Source organism: Heptranchias perlo, chromosome 8 (assembly GCF_035084215.1).
Source record: "Heptranchias perlo isolate sHepPer1 chromosome 8, sHepPer1.hap1, whole genome shotgun sequence".
Lineage (NCBI taxonomy): Eukaryota > Metazoa > Chordata > Chondrichthyes > Hexanchiformes > Hexanchidae > Heptranchias > Heptranchias perlo.
In genome coordinates, this window is record NC_090332.1 from 27,878,178 (window position 1) to 27,901,765 (window position 23,588).

A 23,588-nucleotide genomic window follows, 5' to 3' on the forward strand; every position below is an offset into this window, starting at 1 on the left:
TTTGGATCAATTTTTATGTAGTTTAGTACATGTAAATTCAGCGATCCTATGCTTCCCAGTGGTGAGACACAAGGGAGACATTCCAAGTGCGGGAAGCCATTCAGAGAAGTGCCATGAGACTGATTCTTAGTGTTACGAAAGTAAGACAAAGGAACATGGGTTCAAACTGGTGAAAGACAAGTTTAGGACTGATGTCAAGAAGTTCTTCACATGAAGGGTGACCAACACAAATACAATGCAAAGGTAGAACAGTGGAGACATAAACCCAAAACATTTAAGAAAAAATTAAATGCTGCAAGGGAAGGGTATTTAGGGCTTTTTTTATTCATTCATGGGATGTAGGCATCGCTGGCAAGGCCAGCATTTATTGCCCATCCCTAATTACCCTTGAGAAGGTGGTGGTGAGCCGCCTTCTTGAACCGCTGCAGTCTGTGCGATGAAGGTACTCCCACCGTGCTGTTAGGTAGGGAGTTTCAGGATTTTGACCCAGCGACGATGAAGAAACGGCGATATATTTCCAAGTCAGGATGGTCTGTGACTTGGATGGGAACGTGCAGGAGGTGGTGTTCCTATGCGCCTGCTGCCCTTGTCCTCCTAGGTGGTCGAGATCGCGGGTTTGAGAGGTGCTATCAAAGAAGCCTTGGCGAGTTGCTGCAGTGCATCTTGTAGATGGTACCCACTGCAGCCACTGTGCGCAGGTGGTGGAGGGAGTGAATGTTTAAGGTGGTGGATGGGGTGCCAATCAAGCAGGTTGCTTGTCCTGGATGGTGTTGAGCTTCTTGAATGTTGTTGGAGCTGCACTCATCCAGGCAAGTGGAGATTATTCCATCACATTCCTGACTTGTGCCTTGTAGATGGTGGAAAGGCTTTGGGGTCAGGAGGTGAGTCATTCGCTGCAGAATACCCAGCCTTCGACCTGCTCTTGTAGCCACAGTATTTTTGTGGCTGGTCTTAAGTTTCTGGTCATAGTTAATCAATGAGATTACGCCTGATCTGTTGGCACATTGCTGTTCTTTTGTGTCTCAGCCAGAGGAAGACCTATGATGATTAACATTGGGGCAGAAATTGCTCGGGGCGGCGAACTAACCACTAACTTACCGCGGTCTTTTCTTCAGGCACTTCCTCGACTAGGAAGTGGAGAAGAGCCCAGCTTTAGTTCAAGGCGGGAGGTGAAAGGTTCAACATTAAAATCTTTGTAAAAATAGTTATAGACAGCGAAAAAAAGAGAGGGTAAGAAATAATTGAATTAAATAAAAGAGACAGTAGGAATAAGTAAAAAAAAAATTAATTTTTTAATTTAAAAAAAAAAAATTTAATGATCAAAAACTAGTAAAATAAGGAGTAATGAGACTTCACATTTTTAAAAGTTAATTTTTATTTGTTTGACAGTCATTAAGACTTACCGCGCCGTTAAAACTTAGTTTAGACCTGGTATTTTTAAACGTACCTGATTCGTGGCATAATTAGTTACTTTCCAGCTGGGCAAATAAGCAAGTTTGAGCTTCTTCAACTGATTGCACGGTGAGATATACCTTTAATGCGAAGCTGTCAAATCGCTGGTGAACCAGTAGAAGCAAGTTCTGGATTTCCGCATTTCACTGTGCATGTTGTGCGAGCAATTTCTGCCTCATTGTGTTGACTCCAATCTAACACAAGGATCTGACACAGTCAAGCAGAATCCATTGTATATCAACAGTCACTGTGTTCCAAAAGTAATTAATTGTGTGAAGTATTTTGAAACATTTCAACACGCTGAGGTTTCATATAAATACAAATATCACGACATGGATCAATGTTCCCAAGAATTAATAACTCTAACAGAAATATAGCAGCAAAATGAGCAGGTGTGGAAAATAAACATATTGGGTTGTAATATTTTTAGGAGGGACAAAATAGGTAAGAAAGGAGGAAGAGTAGCAATATTGACAGGGGAAATACATGCTGTGGAGAGGACTGATGTACATAAAAAAAAGATTCTGACAGAGGCAGAGGTCAAGATTAAAAAAGGGTTTGTTACATTAATGGGATTGTACTAAAGATCCCTTAATCGTGGGAGGGAAATGAAACAGGAAACCTGTACACAGATCAGGAAAATGAGTAGGAATAACAAAATTATTATTCTAAGAGATTTTAATTACCCACTCATTGATTGGGAGGGAGTAAATGGAGAAAAGGAATGGAATTCCTAAAATATGTGCAGGGCTGCTTCCTCGAGCAGTATGTTTGTATGCCTATAAGAGGAGAGGCTTTGCTAAATCTAATTATGAGTAACAGAATAGATCAAGTAGATGAGTTTAATGTGGGTGAACATCTCTGGAGTTGTAACCCTAATGTGATAAGGTTTAAAGTCCAAATAGAAAGGGGAAAAATCAGTAAAAGACAAGGGAACCAGATTCAAATAAGGCAGAGTTTAGAACAATGAGGACTAAGGTAGCTGAAATGGAAATAGAAATTGGCACTCTGGACTGTAGATCAACAATGGAATATTTTTAGAAAGGAGACTGCAATGGTATGGAATAGATCCTTAAGAAAACATTAATGTATTTTACAAATGTATCAATAAGAAGAGAATTGTTAAATGTAAGTTAGGCCCCCTGAAAGGAGAGGCTAGTGAGTTAGCAGAGGATAAACAAAATTTAACAAGGATACTAAACAAGTACTTCACATTAGTGTTTACAAAAGAGAAGGATATTGGAGAGCAGGTAAATTCTGATTTGCTTAAAAGAGAGATGATACATATTTTTTTTATTCGTTCATGGGATGTGGGTGTCGCTGGCAAGGCCAGCATTTATTGCCCATCCCTAATTGCCCTTGAGTCGCCTTCTTGAACCGCTGCAGTCCGTGTGGTGAAGGTATTACAATAAATAAAAGGAAAGTATTAGAGAAGTTAGTTAAGCTAAAGCAGGACCTGATGGGATACATCCAAGGATCCTGAGAGAAATGGAGGAAGAAATAGCAGAAGCCCTAGATATTATATTTCAGGGTTCTGTTGATGGCAGATATATGCCAAAAGACTGGAAAATGGCCAATGTAATACCCATTTTCAAAAAGGGAGACAGCTAACTCAGGTAATTATAAGCCAGCTAGTTTAATATCTTTAATTAAGGTTGAAATTACTAAATTTTTAAATGAGGAAAAGATAATTAGAAGCAGCCAACATAGATTTCAGAAGTAAACAATATGGTGTACATGGACTTTTAGAAAGCCCTTGACAAGGTACCATTCAGCACACAATTGGAGAAGATTAAGAGCTATAGAACTAGGTTAAGGGCAGCAAATTCGATTAGAAACTGATTAGAAGGGTGGAAACAGAGAATAGAAGTAAAGGGCAGTTTCTAAGAGTGGTTGGAAGTGTGTAGCAGTGTCCCTCAGGGTTCTGTTCCAAGACCACTTCTGTTCACTGTGTACATCAATGACGTGAATATAGTGCAAGAATTTGTGGTGCTTAAATTTGCAGATGGTATTAACGTAGGAACCATAGTAATCAATTCTGAGGACCATAGGAAGCTGCAAGGGCAAGTTGCTAAGATGGTGGAATGGGGAAAAAAAAGTGGCAAAAGGAATTCAGTGTCATGTGAGGTGGTACATTTTGGTTTAAAGAAATAAGAGTAATAACTATACTTTGAATGGAAAAGGTTGGGTGATGTGGAAAAGCAGAGGGATTTGGGGATTATGGTTCACAAGGCATTAAAGCAGCACCGCAAGTCGATAAGGCCATAAAAATGCAAATGGATACTGTGTTTTATGGCAAGAGGTATAGAATATAGAAGTCAATCTATATAAAACCTTAGTAAAACCACAGTTAGAGTACTGCGTGCAGTTTTGGGCTCCACACTATAGGAAGGATGTTGAGCGTACAACAATAATACACTAGGATGCTGGTATGAGGAATTACAAATATGAAGAAATACTTCTTTAAAAAATTGGTTGTTTTCATTAGAACAGAGGAGATGAAGGGATGATTTGATAGAGGTGTTTAAAATTATGAAGGAATGGAACAGAGTAGATAGAAACAAACTGTTTCTAGTGATTGCAGGTCTAGGACGAGGGGACATAGGTATAAGATTAAATATAAGACATTTAGGACATAGCAGAAAAACTTTCTTTCACAGAGAGCTGTGAGGCTGAGGAGTGACTACCAGAGTTAATGATTGAAGCAGAGACCATGCCAACTTTTAAGGTGGTCGAAGGATAGGGGGTTAAAGGGATATGGGAACAGAATGGGCACACATGAATACTGTTCATGTGTCGGACAAACACCATCATGGACTGGTTGGGTGAATAGTCTGTTTTCACGTTGTAATTCTGTGCTTTTTCTCTTTTATGTTTGCCAGTCCCAGGAGTTTGTATGATTGAGGGGGCGATAGGCATGGCTCATTGGTGCATAAAGCTGCACCAGGTCTGCATGGGGCAAGCTTGATGGACCAGGTGGTCTTTTCCCATCTTTCTTTTTCATATGTTCGTAGGTAATACGTTGACAGAACTGACATGAAGGACCAACTTTGCTCCACAGTGTGAGTAAATTATATATGGCTACTGTAAACCTGAAAAGCCAGGAAAAAAATAAATGAATAAAAATGGGCGAAGATCTTTTTTTCCTTAAATACAATGGAGCCAAATTTCCTGTCTTTTGCCCCCCAGGGAATGCCCATTCCCCAGACACAAAGGTCAGGGAAAAGGGGCAGAGACCATTAAGTCATGATTTACTGGGGTGGTGGGCGGGGGAAGGGGAAGGTAGAGATCAGCCTGGACATGCATTACATTGATGCAGGGAGGGAACGTTCCTAGGTCTCCTTCCTCAATTTGCAGGGAAATTGTCCCCAGTAGTTACAGATAGCAGAAAAAAAATGTTCATGTCTAAATATTCTTTTTCAAAATCTACTAGTTACATTTTTGTACCGTTTAATTTGTCAAATGATTTTAAAGGACAGCAAAAGCGAGCATGGCAAATGTCAATATTGCTTTCGATGCACATATAATATAGTCAAATCACGAAAAATCCATTGTCTTGTGTTACTGTGCCAGCTTGCTAAGATTGCCGAGAGGAGGATTAAGGCCAGGGATAAAGAAAGCAACCTACCCTTTCACAGAAGTTCTACCTCCATTATTTTTTTTATCCACATTTTTTCTGCCAATTTTCTGCCCTTTCCTGAAGATGTCGAGTCTACAATGGGGTCCGGCCACATCTGTACTGGATACCTCTAGTACACTGCCCAAGTCCTCATTCTTCATATGTAAGTCTAGATAGTATCTACAGGCTATTCAACTACGTGAGCTTCACAACTGAGCGCAATTCTGTTCTTACCCAATATCCACATTTGCACACTTCTAACAGCAGGAGGTGGATAGCATGAATCTTGGCTGATTTTCCCTTCACCAATCCATTTGTAGTACCATTATTGGCACCCTGGCTGAGATCAGTTAACAGCACAGAACAGGGATTAAACAAGAGACCTACCTGATATCTATGGATCAGCTACACACTGTTTTAATCAGCTAAGCCATTAGAGGAACCTTGATGCCTAATTTTTTAGTGAAATACAATGGCAAGAATATGCATTTCTCTTATCTTCATCTGAAATGGATTTTTTTTAAAATGTGAAAGCCCATTGGTCAAGTGTGGCTTACATTAATCTGCACTATTCTGCAGGTAGTTAATAAATTAGAAAATCATAAAAGCATTTTACTGATTCTACAACCTCTATTTTACATTGATTAATCGCTGAAAGGTTGTCAGTTGGTTTATTTTTTATAGACCCACCTTTCCTGAAAATTGATCTAAATTTTGATAATAGACCTTAGTGACTAATTAGGAATTCCCTGCCAAATGTCCTTTGTACTTATGAGTTCCAGTGTGCGCTTGCCTGTCACAAAAGCACTTGCTCGTCACATAAGCACTTTCATAGCAAATGTCATATAGAACAAGAAAGAATTTGAGTCAGTGGTTGAGCTAATACTCCGATAGCTTTCTTGTGTTGATTTGCTTTATCTACCCAACTGTACCTCCATGCCTTTACTGTGGTTCCCTTCACACTACTGTGTTCAGTTCAGTGGGTCAGCCATTCCGTTAAGGCCATAACTGCCTGCAGAATTTCTAAAAGATGAACCACATCAATTTTTCATCCCCTTGTTAGAGGGAATGTTCTGGTCTCTCACAATGTTGTACCCAGTAACCCAGTTGAGAGCTAATTCTAGTTTACTCATTACATTTGAGGCCAACATTGCAGTGTATGACAGTCCTGGCACTGACACTCATCCTGTCTGAGTTCTTATGGGACCACGCCTGCCAGTTCACTAATGGACCGCTGCCGCAGTTTTATTTTAGAGCAACATCAATGTCAGTAATTTCTACTTTATTAGTCAAAAAAATTTGCTTTATAACTGTTATTTTGAAAATAGTGTCAGAATATGAGTCGGTCAGAGAGAGAGTTTTAAGTATTCCTGTAGAAGGTTCAATGTAAAGATCACTCCTTTACAACTCTTCAAAAACTGATTTTGTAAAGGTTCTGAGACTTCTATTCCACTGTCATCTTGCATAGCACTGACATGTTGTTGCTATGGTAACAACTACAGCTTTTCAAAGCTGCTACCAAAGTTCTATGACACCATGTTCTGAGGGAGCACGCAGAGTAGTGCAGCAGGTTGAAGCTTTAGCATATTTAATAGGACACGGTTTCACACCTGTAATTCCTCATTGGGCGAGATCCAGATCTCATTCTTACTGTTGTGAAGAGGTGCTATTGGACACTATAATGAAAATCAGAGGGCCAGGCAACCTGGGCCACTTTTTAACTATTTTCAATGATGTTTCCATTGGAAAAAAATACTGTTTTTCCAGCCTTTCTTCATATTTGTATTTCCTCACAGAAGGCAGTGTTTTAGTAAATCTGTGTTGTACTGTCTCAAAAGCCTCAATATCCTTCCTATAGTGTGGAGCCCAAAATTGCACACAGTATTCTAACTGAAGTCTTCAGGTTTTATATAACTCATCATTACCTCTTGGCTTTTATATTCTATAATTATTGAGATAAAAACTTCCATTAGCTTTTTATTTTTATTTTTTTAACAGCCTTATCAATCTGAAGTGATGTCTTTAATGTCATGTGAACCTGTACCCCAAATCCTTTTGTTCTTCCACAGCACTGAGCCAACTTCATCCAGATTATGAATACTGCTGTTATTTAGTTTTCTAAAGAATTAACTATACCTCCAATTATCTGCAAATTCCAACACCACCATCTCTAGGCCTATATTATTGAGAGACTCAGTAAACAGAGGTGGTTCCAGAACTGAATCCTGTAGGATGCCACTACCCACATCCAAACACTTGAAAAACTGCCCTCAACTCCTACTCTGTTTTCTCCCTTCTAAACAATTTTGAATCCAATCTGCTCTCTTTGCTCTCAATCCATACCGCTTAATCTTCTCTAATAATCTCCCATGTGATACCATGTCAAAGGCTTTCTTAATGTCCATCACTGCATTTCCCCTCATTTACCATGTCTGTTACCTTCTCAAAGAATTCTATGAGGTTTATCAATCACGATCGTACCTTTTGAAATCTGTGCTGGCTACTTATAACCATTTTCTCTTTATCTAGATTTGTGATAATTTCATCCTTAATTGAAGACTGTACAGTTAAGGTCAGTCTGATGACCTTGATGCTCAGCAACAATATTCTGCATGAAATGATACATTTTGGCAGGAAGAATGAGGAGAGTCACTATAAACTAAATGGTACAATTCTAAAAGGGGTGCAGGAACAGAGAGACCTGTGCATATATGTGCACAAACCTTTGAAGGTGGCAGGACAGGTTGAGAAAGCGGTTAAAAAAGCATACAGGATCCTGGACTTTATAAATAGAGGTTAAGAGTACAAAGCAAGGAAGTCATGTTGAACCTTTATAAAATACTGGTTTGGCCACAACTGGAGTATTATGTCCAATTCTGGGCACCGCATTTTAGGAAGGATGTGAATGCCTTAGAGAGGGTACAGAAAAGATTTACTAGAATGGTTCCAGGGATGAGGGACTTCAGTTGCATGGATAGACTGGAGAAGCTGGGGTTGTTCTTCTTAGAGCAGAGAAGATTAAGAGGAGATTTGGTAGATGTGTTCAAAATCATGAAGGGTTTAGATAAAGTAAATAAAGAGAAACTGTTCCCATTGGTGGAAGGGCCGAGAACCAGAGGACACAGATTTAAGGTGATTAACAAAAGAACCAAAGGCGACATAAGGAAAATCTTTCTTCCGCAGTGAGTAGTTATGATCTGGAATGTGCTGCCTGAAAGGGTGGTGGAAGCAGATTCAATCGTAACTTTTAAAAAGGAATTGGATAAATACTTGAAGGGAAAAAATTTGCAGGGCTATGGAGAAAGAGCGGAGAAATAGGACTGATTGGATTGCCCTTACAAAGAGCTGGCACCGGCTCGATGGGCCGAATGGCCTCTTTCTGTGCTGCAACCATTCTATGATTCTATGAAATTTCAATGAGACGTGAAGCTGAACCCATTTTAAGTCAAAGTGAGTTCATTGCGACATCAACAATGGAATTATATATTTAACGTAAAAAATATAATTTGTAAACAAACTGTCACTTTGTTCATGCGAAGCAGATGTTAAATTAACTGTCCTGTAATCACCCAGATTAGTTGCAGAACAGGAACACTAAAATTTATGGGTAAATTTTCCAATTTCAGTGCTAAACCACCCCCACCAAGAGTACGTAGCGGAAAATTTAAAATAATGGATGGCAAATTACAGATTGTGCCAGCACAATTGCCCAGTAAGCACTTCCAGTGGTTGAGATTTCATGCTGAGAGTGTAAAAATGAGCAGTGGGACAGGAGTGACCCTCAAGAATAGTATCATTGTATGTTACAGCACAGAAGGAGGCCATTGGGCCCATGGTGCCTGTGCCGGCTCTTTAAAAGAGCTATCTAATTAGTTCCACTCCCCTGCTCTTTCCCCGTAGCCCTGTAAATTTTTCCCCTTCAAGTATTTATCCAATTCCCTTTTGAAAGTTATTATTGAATCTGCTTCCACCACCCTTTCAGGTAGTGCATTCCAGATCGTAACAACTCGCTGTGTAAAAAAAAATGTTTCTCATGTCACCTCTCAAACGATTTTCCTTAGATGTGTGAGACTGATAAGTAGCCCTTTATTTGTGTGGGGATTCCAAATATTTCTTTCAAGTGGTCTATGGTCTCCATAAATTTGTTTTTGTCATGTAATGTGAATCAAAAGTGTTTTGATTGTTTCCACCTTACCTTGGTTAAAAGTCTACTAAACTCACTCTAGATAAATAAACCTTGGGGAACAAAAATTACTTTTGCCAAATTAATTATCCTGACAAAATAAGCAATTAATGTTTGTTATTTTAGGGATGAATAAGGATTTTGTCAATAATGATAGAAGATTATAAAATTTGTTTGAAAGAAAAGTAATTTGTTATTAAAACATCTAATGATTCACTTTTGAAAAATGTGTCTACATACAGACACATTGGGCCCGATATTACCATGGCAGCGGGTTCGCGCCGGGGGGTCGATTGGGCACGTGGGTAACGTGCCCGGTGAAATCAGTCTGCTCCACGCGCAATCGCAGGCTGATTGGGTCCACTTACCTGGTCTTCCGGGTTCCCCGATGCTAAGCTGCGCGGCGGGCGGACTGCGCATGCGCAGTAAGGTTTGTCAGCTGGAGGAGCCCTATTTAAAGGGGCAGTCCTCCACTAACTGATGCTGCAAGAAATAGGAAAAATTACAACATGGAGCAACCCAGGGGGAAGGCTTCTCCCGGGTTTAATGATGCCTCACTCCAGCTCTTATTGGATGGGGTGAGGAGGAGGGGGAGGACAGAGATCTTCCCCCCGGTGGGCGAGAGGAAGCGGCCTGCTTCTGCCACCAAGAAGGCCTGGCTCGAGGTGGCAGTGGAGGTCACCTGCACCGCCAACATATCGCGCACCTGCATACAGTGCAGGAGGCGCTGTAATGACCTAAGTAGGTCAGCCAAAGTGAGTACACTTGCTCATTCCCCTACACTCCGTCTGCCACATCACCACCCCCACCCCACATCTCCTTCTGCACAGCCAACACTACTCTGTCACATTACTCCTCACACCCACTCAAACCTCATCCTCATCTTACCTGCACTTACTCACCTCGCCAGTACTCATCCCACCACTACCACTCAACCCAATCCTCATACAATCTCATGGCTCTATCTCATACTCACCCTCTCATGCATCTCTTTCACAGTCAGCCTCACTCAATCTGCCACTACCTGTGCTGCAGCCACAGGGCATGCATCACATATGTGCAGTAGGAAGCGTAAGGCAAACGTGTCATGAGCATGAAGGGGATGCACAAGGGTGTTTGAGGGTTTGTCATGGTTTTTACTTATATTGAATTTCTGATCAACTCACATTACATATTGTATTGGCACCACTACTGCCACGTCTTTGCGAATCTTGTCTGGTTTGTGCAATAATGCCCTTTCCTGAGGATCACAATGAAGACCCACAACTGATGCCTCCCTTTGTGTCACTGTAGAGTGGGTGTAGGTGTATTTGCAGGGCTCTTTTGTGCAGACGACTGAGAGACGTCGGTGATGTCCCCAGTGGCACCCTGGAAGGATGCGGAGGAGAAGTTGTTGAGGGCAGTGGTGACTTTGACAGTGACAGGTAAGAAGATGGTGCTCGGGTCAACCGGGAGCAGCTCGGCATGAAGGAGGCTGCAGATGTTCACGACTACATGTCGAGTGACTCTGAGCCTCCCTGTGCACTGCTGCTCAGAGAGGTCCAGGAAGCTGAGCCTCGGTCTGTGGACCCTGTGGCGAGGGTAGTGCCCTCTGCGACGCATCTCTCTCTGCGGTTGCCCTCCCTCCTGCTGTGCAGGTGGATGTGTCACAGTACTGTGTTGTGGAGCTCCACGTGTCAGAGGTAGACAGCGTGGCCAGCGAGGCTGGTGATGCTGTTCGCCCTCCGAGGAGGCCATGACTGCAGCTACGGCGGCTCCCATCCGGAAGATGTATATCTGAGGGGGTCCACAAGGTAGGTACATGTCTCTGGACCCCGGGGTAAGTGTGCAAGTTGGTGAATTTTATTGTTAGGAGGAGGGTGGTGGAGGCCAAACTTTGTCCAAAGTGACAGAGTGGCCTCCTGCAATGAGTGAGTATCTCCCCCCCCCACCTGTCAAATGGACCTTTGCAGCTGCCACAGGCTGATGGCTGCAACATCTCCATTTGAACTGGGAGTGTTTCCCCCAGTACGGGAAACAGTCCCAGTCAATTGCAAAATCCCATCCCTGCTAAAATAACAGGTCAATCAGGTCTGTAAACAACCTGAAGTACCTGTTCAATTACTTTAAGTGGCACCCCGCCGGCTTTAATTGCCGGCGGGAGTCCCACATGCAGGGGCTGCGCGCGCATGTGAGCGCGTCAGTGGGGAACCCGGAGTTGGAGCCGGGCCCCCGCCCCGCCCCGGGAATCCCCAATTTTTGTAGCCCCCCCCGCCATGAACGCACCTGATCGCGGGTGCTAAAATCGAGCCCATTGTACAGTAGAGGTAAGCTGACTTGTTTTTAGGTCCTCTGATAATCGTATGCCCTCTTAGGTCAGTCTGGTGACCTTGATGCTCAGCAATAATATTCTGCATGGAATTACAATATGAAGTGAAGCTGAACCCAATTTAAGCCAAAGTGAATTCATTGTGACATCAAAAATGAGGCACAGGCTTCATGGAATTATATATTTAACATAAAACACATCATTTGTAAACAAACTGTCAGTATGTTCATGCAAAGCAGATATGAGAGCCCATTTTCCTCTCCAGACCCATAATGTGCACCCGACGGGTACAGTATACCAGGGTGGTGCTGTACCTTTTGAGGGGAGGAGTGCGTTCAGTTTTCATGGCCAGGCCCATTTTCATTCCCTGGTTGTCCTCCCCCTACAGACCTGCGGCAGGGTCTTGTGCTGGGATCAAGGCTGGCAGCAGGAGGGGTATTGCAGGCCCGAGAGGCCAGCAGCTGCATTCCTGGCTGCCGGCATTGAGGCCTACTGGCTGCTGCTAGCCCAAGGCCCAAAGATGATGCTGGGTGGGGAGAATAACGTGTTAAATTTGCCCTGCTTGATTCCACCATTGATCTTTGGGATCTTCTGGGACCCCTACAGACTCTCCAATCTGCAAAGGGGCCTAGCACAAGCACTGCCAGGTTTGTTGGGGTGCCCCTTCACGGCCAAAGTCAGAAGAAAGTGGGCACAACCCCATCCACCTCATTATAATGCTTAGACTGCAGGTGTATGCCCTATTCCTCCCTTTTCTTAGGAAAGCCCAGATATCCTGGGGTAGCATCAAGGGAGTAGAGACTTGATGTAATGGGTCACTGCCCCCATTTCCTCTTCACTGCACCTGGGACCTGAGTCATAGAGTTATACAGCACGGATAGAGGCCCTTCGGCCCATGGTGTCCGCGCCGGCCATCAGCCCTGTCTACTCTAATCCCATATTCCAGCATTTGGTCCGTAGCCTTGTATGCTATGGCATTTCAAGTGCTCATCCCCAGTGTTCCCCAGATGCAACAAAGAAGAACATCTATGCTATGTTGACTTTATGATCGATATGATTTCGTTGCACAATAAACTGTTTTTAAAGTCACCCTAAAGCCAACTGAAAGAAGTGAGTTCATGTACACACTACATCCTTTCCCCTGCCAAATATGCTGAGTTCGAGCAGTAATGGTAGTGTAGTGGGTTTTAAATGTTTGGTGTGTGTAGCTATTTTTGTAAGTTTGTGTTGTTTCTAACAACTGTACAAGTGTTTAGTTTTGCCCATTCCTAGCTGTGTGACTAGGTGAGATTGCCATCTGGCAAAATAGAGATACGCCATCTGCCTTACCTCTACGGTAAACCTGCCTTCTGTAACCTAAACCACAGAGCAGCCCTGGAATCAGAAATTAGAGATTTTTGCAGCTCAATAGCCTGGCCTCCTGTCTGAAGCAAAGAAGTATGTAACTGTATGGTAGAGGGTATCCTAGGGGGGAAAATAGGAGAGCTACTGCATAATAATGGGTGTTGAGAACATGATGATAGCTGTCTACACATACTCTGTTGGTACATTTTTTGATGAGTGGGCATCCAGAGCAGATGAGTTAAAGTGTGTCTGTTAATGTTGTATCCAGTAAATCATCCTGACATGATGACAGGTCTACAAACAAAATCAGCCAGTTTTAATGTGAAACATTGTCAAAAGTATTGAAGATCCAAATATGCAAGCAGCATGACCAGACTGGAAACCAGACTAGTAAATGCTTGTCGCTGCCAAGATGGATGGTACCAAATCATGCATTCTTCGGATGAAATTAACCCCTGCAGCTTATATATCCACTTCCTTTTTTTATAGTGCAGTTATAATGCATATTTTGCTTCAGTGCAAAGTGGTTTGGTATTACAGCAGAGGGAAGAGAACGGGAACAATATATAAAGAGGAACTGAGGGGCAGAATGGAGAATGAAGGAAGGGAAATTAAAGAAAGGGAAAGAGGGAACAAGAGTGACTCAGACCAAGAGATGAGAAAGGTGGTCTCAGTTTGATCCAGACTGTTCACAACCCCAATATCCTATTGGTCCCTGAACTGAGCTTCCAACCCCATATACTCTCCATCACAAAGACTGCCAATTTCCACCTCTATAACATTGCATTCCTTTGCCTCAGCCTTAGCTCATTCATACCTTTGTCACCTCCAGACTCAATGGTGGTAATTTTAACTTTTGGACCATAGTGTAAAATGGGTGATATTGGATCGGCCACCCGTTATACACCTCGACGAACTTTCCTTTCCATTGTAAAAAGTTAAAATTGCCCACAAGTATTCCAATGCTCCCCTGGCTGCCTCCCATCATCCACCCTTTGTAAACTTCAGTTCATCCAAAACACTGCTGCCTATATCCTATCAGGCATCTGCTCACCCATCACTTCTATGATCTACTATGGCCCCCAGCCCCCCAATTTAAAATTCTCATCTTGGTGTTTAAGTTCCTTCATGGCCTCATCCCTCTCTTTCTCTAACTTCCTCCAGCCTTGCTGTTCCCCCCTCCCCAAACTCTGCGTTCCTCCAACTCTGGTCTCTTGTGCATTGCTCCGTTTCCTTCGCCCTACCATTGACAGCAGTGCCTTCAGCCATCTAAACCCTACGCACTGAAGTTCCCTCCCTAAACTTCCGTGCCTCTCCACCTCCCTCTCCTCCAAGACCCTCCTTAAAACCCATCTCTTTGACCAAACTGTTAGTCACCTGTCCTAATATTTCCTTTGCCTCAGCAAGTTGTTGTTGGAAAGGGAATGAGATACGTGGTAAAAAAGGTGGAATGAGAGATCAGGAATAAGAGACGAAGGGCAGAGGGGGGAGTACAAGAGAAAGAAAGAACTTGCATTTATATAACGCCTTTCATGACCACAGGACATCCCATAGCGCTTCACAGCCAATGAAGTATTTTTGAAGTGTAGTCACTGTTGTAATGTAGGATAACGTAGCATACATTTCGCGCACAGCAAGGTCCCACAAACAGCATTGAGATAATGACCAGATAATCTGTTATTTGTTTTAAAGTGATATTGGTTGAGGGATAAATGTTGGCCAGGACCAAAAAAAAGGCAGATAACTGGAAAATAGAAACAAAATGAGTCAAAAGTCACGTTGCTGTGCTGGAGTTCAGGATTTGTTGCATAATACACTTGCTCCAGTTATAATTGCAATGAAAATATCAACTAGTGTTACATTTAACATTTATGGCTTTTGTTGGTTACAATTTATTTTCTGGTTGCATTACACTGAGGGGTTGAGAACATCACAAATTTGAAAGCAAACTCCCCCAGATTGTCAGTGTTATGTGAGCCCTGAATGTCTTACATCTTTGAAACACACTCTCGCCTCTGTTATTCCATATCATCTAGGTGGTGTTCATGAGTGGTTTTATTCTAATCTGGAAAAAGTTTTGATAATGGCAGATTTCACAGGGGCCATTGGTATATTGCAGGCTCGGTGAATTGAATGATATGATTTTCTTATAATGTGATTTAAACTGGACTGATGTCAGCTTTTGCTTTACATGATGTTACATGGAATAGCTTAACCAGTGTACATTTTAATAGCTTAACCTGTGTACCTGTGTATATTTTCTCTAATTTGGGAATCACTAGGGGAATATGTTTTCCTCTTCACTATTTTTAGTGAAAAGGTGAGTATAAAGCAGGGAGAACCACTTGTGTCTACTTTTTCACTGAAGATAAGAGGAAAATATATCCCTTTGTGGTTTGGATCAAGGCACAAAGGGAAACATCACATCATTACAGCAAGGACAACTCAGAGCTTCTGTCCAAGTGCTGTGCACATAGCTGTTGAATAATTCTTGCTAGAGAATTTACTTATTTTGGCGACACATTCTCAAAATAATACATTTCTTTGGGATCATATGCAAAGTAGGTCAGTCAGAATCTCCTCAAAGAGCCAGCTAGGTTTCCTTCATGTTTACATGATTTGCTGTTTATCCCTACTCAGTGCAGCCAACTCAATACCCGATTTCACGTAGAGATAATGTTTTGTTTTAAGGAATATAATTGTTGTCTACAATTTAGGTTTTTGTTTACATTAAATCATTAAATAGTTTATGTTACAAAAAATTGCAAATTGGCTTTTAGCTTCTACAGCTTATTCAAATCCTGATTTAAGCACATTTCTTGACAAACAAGCTTTCAATGGATGTCAGAAGAAACAAATAAATAGCATTTTGGTTATCTTTAATCTTTAGAAGCTTTCCTGTAACATTTATGTGCGCTTTTAAGTTTCTCTAATAAGGACCATTATTAATGATGTTTACCTTGCTTCATCACATGCATAAAATATAATGCCAGCCCATGCTGTGAGCAAGCGTGCATTTCTTTGTGAAATCAGTTCTCTTTATAAGGCTATCTGATCGTGTTTATAGTTAGTTCCTAAAGAGATTACATCCAGTTTAAGTCCAGGTAACCATAACTAACCTCTCTAAAAATCGGATAACTTCCCAAGTCAGTTTGTGCCGGAGGAGATACTAAATTACCATTTAACACATATGTTGACTTTGAAGTGTCACCCTTAGCTCATGATGGCGCTCTTGTCTCCGAATTTAAACTCCAGAAAGTTGAGCAAATAATCTGCGGCGGTGGTGGGGGGTGCTGCACTGTCAGAGGTCCCGTCTTTCGGAAGGGATGTTAAACCGGGGTCCCACCCGCTCTCAGGTGTGCATAACATAAACTATGGCGTTATTCACAGAGCAGCAAGGGATTTCTTTGTGTCCTGGCCAGTGTTTATTTCTCAACAAACACCACTAAAAACATATTGGGGATGAATTTCTGCAATTGTTCTTCCACTCGTGTTTCATAACTTTGGTGGAAGAGTCGTGGGAACACACAGTAATTTATCTCATCACTGTTTGTGAGACCTTGCTGTGAGCAAATTGGTTGCCGTGTTTGCCTACATTACAACAGTGATACATTGCACAAGTACTTCATGGGCTCTGAAGCACTGTTGAGGACATGAAAGGTGCAATATAAATACAAGTTCTTTCTTTCTTCTGATTAGTTGTTTAAATCCACAAGAGATTGGCTCAGGCATTTTGCTTGCCTGACAAAGCTGGCAGGACTGATGAAAATTTTTGCTGTGAGTCAGAATCACATTTGTTTCCATTGTAATATTTATGAACATAAATCTACTAGGTGCTGCAATTATTTTAATGTATTAATTTGAAGGCACAGTATAATTAGGTATCTATTATGAGACTCGAGACCAGGGTTCTGATTTTCCCAGATTCTATTTAAGAACAAACTTGCATTTACATAGCGCTTTTTACAGTCCCAAAGCCCTTTACAGCCAATTAAATACTTTTTGAAGTGTAGTCCCGGTAATGAGGTTCAAATTAATGAACCGCAGTCGCCAATATGTGCACAGCAAGGTCCCAGCAATAAGATAAATGACCAGATAATCTGTTTTAATGGTGATGGTGAGGGCCAGGACACTGGGAGAACTCCGCAGCTTTTTTTCGAATAGTGCCATGGCATTTTTTATGTCCACCTGAGAAGCTAGACAAGTCCTCGGTTTAGTATCCTATCCAAAAGACAGCACCACTGACCCACTAACCAAGTTCGATCCTGACTGCCTACTGAATATATCAATGCTCATAAACCCAAAATCTCTGGAGGATGTTAAGAAGTTCCACAACTTCAGGGTATCCACCAAGATAACGAAGAAATGGAATTGCAAATTCTGTAGCTTTTGCATATGCACTGAATGCATATATTTGAATGGATTGACAGTTTTCTGGTCTGAAATCTGCTGGAGGCACCAGTGCTGTTCACGACTACTGCAACCACTGCAGTTACTGTGGCATGGAGTTCAAAGAACGGTTGCAGCCGTCTGTTGGAGCAGGTTTTGGGAATCTGAAGATCTGGCAGTGGGCATGCTGTGGAGATGCCTTACAGTAGTGACATGAGCACAAGCGCAGGAGCAACCAACTGACCGATGTTAACGTTGAGTTCTGTGCTAGCATCAGATCCTGCACAAGTAGATTCCAGAAGTGCCTTTGATAGGATGGTCATCTGAGTCACTCAAATTCAGGAGCTGTAAGCACTAACGAAGAAACATCAGGTATAGTCTTTACTCTCGCTGGAAGAAACCCTCGAGTCTCTCAAACAAAAATTTCTGACCTTTCACGGAAGTAAAAGCATAGTTCATGGCCACCATATCCAGTTATCATTCAACCAACACTACCAAACAAAACAGATTAACTAGTCATTTATTTTGTTGTTCATGGAACCTTGCTTTGTGCAAATTGGCAGCTACATTTCTCTACGTAACAGTGACTACACTTCAAAAGTAATTGTGATTACGTCTGCATTTGTGGATAAAGCTTAGTTGAATCAGCTTAAGGTTTTAAACTAGAGCCTGTGGAGATCTATGACAATAAAGGATTATGGTAATGGAGCACTTCAGCGATAAAAAGTGAATCACGACAGTTGCCCTCCATTTAAAAGAAAATAAAATTCCTTTATTTGTAAATTAAGAGATGGGCTTACCATTACTAGAGTGACTCAATCTTATGAACATAGGCCCTGCAGATTCCTCGGGGGGGTGGGGGGGTGCGATGAGCAGAGACATGGGTGCATCTTGGTGTAAGTGCCAAGATGTGACTGCCTGGGACCTGTGCCCATGACCCTGCCAAAGTTCACTGGCTCAGGGGAGGTCCACTAATTAGCATGAAAAGGGTTTGCTTCCATGCTACTAGGGGTGCATTAAGGATGCCCACAATGTTAGAGAGGTTGGAAAGTCCCGCGCAAGGAAACGGGTCTTGAGAGGATGCTGTTTTCCTCATCCTCCTCCCCCCTCCCCCTCCCCCACCCAATAAGGAGATACAAGTGCCCCTTTATAAGGAGGTCACATTTAAATTAAAAACTTACCTTAGGATTCCTCTTCAGAGGTCTAGGCCACAGTCCTGACTTGGACCATCAGGCAGGCACCTGGTATGCCTTGTCCACCACCTGCTGATCCTGCCTCCTGCCAACCGAGAGGCTAGGGACATGGGAGGTCTCATTTGGAACATCCTCTTCCAGCTTTACCTTCTCTTATGTCACTGGCCTTGTAAGGGGCGGTTGGAGGCTCCACCTTTTACAAGGCCAAACGGGAATTGCGACACCATGCTGGGACACGACACATCCAGGTCCGAGCCTAAATTCTAGACCTTCTAATAGACTCTCACCAAAGTCACTGTGGGAATACAACAAAAGGACACAAGATTTTCAGAGTCACAATCTTTATCTCTGAAACCTGTGACTTATCTTCACCATTCAGTGCAATTGACATGAAGATCAGTACCTGATGTAGCAAGACCGCTACCTTCAGCTTTTCCCGCCCACCCATAAATATCCAAACAACACACACTTAGAGAATGTTCTACTGGATGAAGCTTACCAGCAAAATTCAGGTGACATATATTGCAGTCCTGTGCAAGCATGGTACCCTGTCAAAAATATAGCTCTTAACACCACCCCCCCACCCCCCACCGGCAACCTCCTTCCAAAGGTAAGAGTCCATCACAGAAAAGGAGGAATTGTATCAATTGTTTTCCTGGCTTAAGTATCTCTGGTTGAAGCTTTAGTTCATGTGGGCTACTGGAAGAAAGTCATTGGGCACTCAGTATCAACTGAAACATTAGCAGTCTATTAAATAGCCTATAAAAATTGAAAATTTGGAAAACTGTTTGTAAACAATATATGAACACTGTTAAAGAAATTATTTTTCGCTGTTAGAAATTCATAGGAAATGCAATCTGCCTTTATAGTGTCTTCTGAAAACTTCTGACTGATCAATGTGAATAATCTGTTGCATATTTAACTTTGTAATTTCTTAGAAGAGATTTAAAAATATTCTATTTATGCAGCACTGAGATTCATATCTGTTCTTACAAGTCTGCTGACTATTTTTACTTGTATAGAACTTTCTCAGCACTGCTGAGTATAGTGAATATGCTGTGTGACTGTTGGAATAATGATTAATATCAGGGTCTTTAGGATATGCACCAAAACGCAGCCCAGCTAGAAGACTATAAGGATAGGACATATGTGGGAAACATGGCAACTTGACAGAACTCCCAGTTAAGACACACTGGAGATATCCCTGTATTGCTTTAGAGAAATGGAAGGAGATAACAAGACAACACTCAGGACAGTTTTAGGCTACTATTGCTGCAGGGGTTCCTCAGGGCAGTGTCCTAGGCCCAACCACCTTCAGCTGCTTCATCAATGACCTTCCCTCCATCATAAGGTCAGAAATGGGGATGTTCGCTGATGATTGCATAGTGTTCAATTCCATTCGCAACCCCACAGATAATGAAGCAGTCCGTGCCCGCATGCAGCAAGCCCTGGACAACATCCAGGCTTGCGCTGATAAGTGGCAAGTAACATTTGCGCCAGACAAGTGTCAGGCAATGATCATCTCCAACAAGAGAGAGTCTAACCACCTCCCCATGACATTCAACGGCATTACCATTGCCGAATCCACCACCATCAACATCCTGGGGGTCACCATTGACCAGAAACTTAACTGGACCAGCAACATAAATACTGTGGCTACAAGAGCAGGTCAGAGGCTGGGTATTCTGCGGTGAGTGACTCACCTCCTGACTCCCCAAAGTGGGGTTGCGAATGGAATTGAACACTATGCAATCATCAGCGAACATCCCCATTTCTGACCTTATGATGGAGGGAAGGTCATTGATGAAGCAGTTGAAGATGGTTGGGCCTAGGACACTGCCCTGAGGAACCCCTGCAGCAATAGTCAGGAGTGTGATGGAATACTCTCCACTTGCCTGGATGAGTGCAGCTCCAACAACACTCACGAAGCTTGACACCATCCAGGACAAAGCAGCCCGCTTGATTGGCACCTCATCCACCACCCTAAACATTCACTCCCTTCGCCACCGGCGCACTGTGGCTGCAGTGTGTACCATCCACAGGATGCACTGCAGCAACTCGCCAATGCTTCTTCGACAGCACCTCCCAAACCCGCGACCTCTACCACCTAGAAGGACAAGGGCAGCAGGCACATAGGAACAACACCACCTGCACGTTCCCCTCCAAGTCACACACCATCCCGACTTGGAAATAAATCGCCTTTCCTTCATCGTCGCTGGGCCAAAATCCTGGAATTCCCTACCTAACAGCGCTGTGTGAGAACCTTCACCAAACGGACTGCAGTGGTTCAAGAAGGCGGCTCACCACCACCTTCTCAAGGGCAATTAGGGATGGGCAATAAATGCTGGCCTCGCCAGCGACACCCACATCCCATGAACGAATAAAAAAAAACTATTGGCAATTGCTTTACAAGATGGAATATTGAACTGTCCAACTCAAGCAGTCATCAAAAGGGAGGTTTTAAATAGTTAAAACAAATACATTTAAGTGCAAGGATAATGAGCTTACGGAGATTAGAGGGTTGGCAAGTGCCTCGGTAATCAGGCAGAGATCGAGGCCTGTGATGGGCCCAAGGTGCTCAGTGTTCCCCAATGGGGGTAGCATGAATATGGGGGTTACGGCCAGCACATTAGGCTCCCTATTTAAATGAAGTGGCCTCTCCCAACTATACAGCGCCTGTTTGTAACAGAAGGCCGTCATCAAAATGCATGGGCCCTGGAATTTCGAGAGAGTTCTCTTGATTTCTTGGCAAAACTCCAGAAGGAGAACGACCAACAACCCCCACCCCTTAAGAAATATCCTTTTCTCTTGGGGCTCCGTCGCTCTCTTGCTAGAGTTATGACGAGAGACCGGGAGAGCCTCAATTGGAATTTCAGGCCATGATTCTTTCTGTTCCTGTTAATCTCATGCCTTCCATGTTTCCCTCTGTCTCTTCCTAACCCCCACCTCACGCCAAGAAAGTGCTTGTTACACAACAGGCAATCAGCAGCCCTTGACTGGCTGCTGGTGCCTAACAGTCTAGCCATGGCGCTCACAGCAGGACATAAAAGATGCATCTGAAGTGCTAGTTATTCAAATGCATAAAGCACCTCTGCAGCACTGGTGATACAATGCACAGGCTGCATTATTGGTTCACAAGTTATATCTTCTCAGTTACACCTCTACCTTGCCTAACTATTCTGTTCATGACCTATTGACATGCAATTTTTAAAACCTGAGTGCTGAATGCTATGCAAGTTACTCTAGTAGAGAATGCCTTTTAATGATTTCTAAGGGTATTCCAGTTACAATGGTAAGGTTGTAAGTCAGTTATATGAACTGCAGGAAAAGGCCAACAGAGGGAGTGCTGAGTGAATGTAAATAAAAGAGGGAACGAGTGCAGAACAATGGGTATTTGTCATGGGCAAACACCAGGCTGGAAAAAAAGGAAACTAAGAAAGTACCTCAGAATATAGTATCATTCATTTGAATCCGTTCTGTTAGAACCCTAATGTGACAATTTCAACTACTGCAACATTCTGGAGGGAACTACATCTCCACATTTAGATACCTGGCAATTGTGGCTGTCCTTATTTTTAGCATAACTGGTGCTGGTGGACATAGCTAAAAATAATAGGGGGGTGGGGGTTACTATGTGAAAAATGTTGTCTGTAGCAGGCAAGGTTCAGTTCAGTACGAAAAAATGTGTGCTTGGTATAGCAAAATTGCAAACATATTCTTTCAGGACACCTACACATAACACACAGATTCAGGAACAATTGCAATCCCTGCTGCCCAAAATTAATTCCAAGTTCATAAATTTTCTTCAATATTATTACACTTCCTGTTGTAATATTTTGAAGGTACAATTAACTAAATTTACTATTAGGCATATTTGCTATTTCTTTCAAAGAATACATAGAACGCTTAAATGTTTGGCAGCCATTCAACAAGCTAGTCAAAACAGCATCCAAGTACATAGAAATGTCATTGCCATCAGAGACTATGGGCCTGATTTTAGCAGGCCTGCGGGTTTCCGGCGGGTTGGGTTTCGGGAGCGTGGTTAACACGCTCGGTGAAATTAGTGGGTTGCCCGCGCGATCGTAGCAGGCAAACCACTAATTGGAGCCACTTACCTGCTCCTCCGGGCTCCGCGCTGCTGGTCTGCGCGTCGGGCGGGCTGCGCATGCGCAGTACGATCTGTCATCTGGAGGCTCTCTAGTTAAAGGGGCAGTCCTCCACTGACAGACGCTGCATCCAATAGAACACATTACAGCATGGAGCAGCCCAGGGGGAAGGCTGCTTCCAGTTTAATGATGCCTCACCCCAGGCATCACCAGATGGGGTGAGGAGGAGGGGGAGGATAGAGATCTTCCACCCGGCGGGCGGGAGGAAGCGGCCTGCCTCTGCCACCAAGAAGGCCTGGCTCGAGGTGGCAGAGGAGGTCACCTGCACCACCAACATATCGCCCACCTGCATACAGTGCAGGAGGCGCTCCAATGACCGCAGTAGGTCAGCCACAGTGAGAACACGTAGTCTTTCCCCTACACTCCGTCTGCCACAACACAGCCCCCACCCCACATCTCCTTCGGCACCGCCAACACCACTCTGTCACATCACCCCTCATACCCACTCAAACCCCATCCTCATCTTACCTGCACCTACTCACCTCGCCAGTACTCATCCCGCCACTACCACTCAACCCAATCCTCATATAATCCCATGGCTCTATCCCATACGCACCATCTCGTGCATCTCCCTCATGGCCAGCCTCACTCAACCTGCCATCACCTGTGCTGCAGCCACAGGGCATGCATCACATATGTGCAGTAGGCAGCGTAAGGCAAACGTGTCGTGAGCATGAAGGGGATGCACAAGGGTGTTAGAGGGTTTGTCATGGGTGTTACCTATATTGAATTTCAGAACAACTCACATCACACATTATATTGGCACCACCACTGCCATGTCTCCGCGAATCCTGTCTGTTTTGCGCAATAATGCCCGCTCCTGGGTATCACTATGAGGACCCACCACTGATGCCACCCATTGTGTCACTGCAGAGTAGGTGCAGGTGTATTTGCAGGGCTCCTCCGCGCAGACGACTGAGAGACATCGGCAGTG

At 43.2% G+C, this 23,588-nt stretch overlaps 1 protein-coding gene across 2 annotated transcripts in view; it reads left to right on the forward strand.

The window, feature by feature from the left end:
• Positions 1–23,588, forward strand: part of hhat (hedgehog acyltransferase) — a 207,506-nt gene that overhangs the window by 158,447 nt on the left and 25,471 nt on the right. Inside the window, exon 12 of one of the 2 annotated variants that reach the window (XM_067988858.1) lies at positions 4,467–4,514. The exons of the other annotated variant lie outside the window; for it this stretch is intronic. Coding sequence (XP_067844959.1) covers positions 4,467–4,492 — 26 coding nt within the window. The 3' untranslated portion in view covers positions 4,493–4,514. The remainder of the gene's footprint in view (positions 1–4,466; positions 4,515–23,588) is intronic. 2 annotated transcript variants of the gene reach the window in all.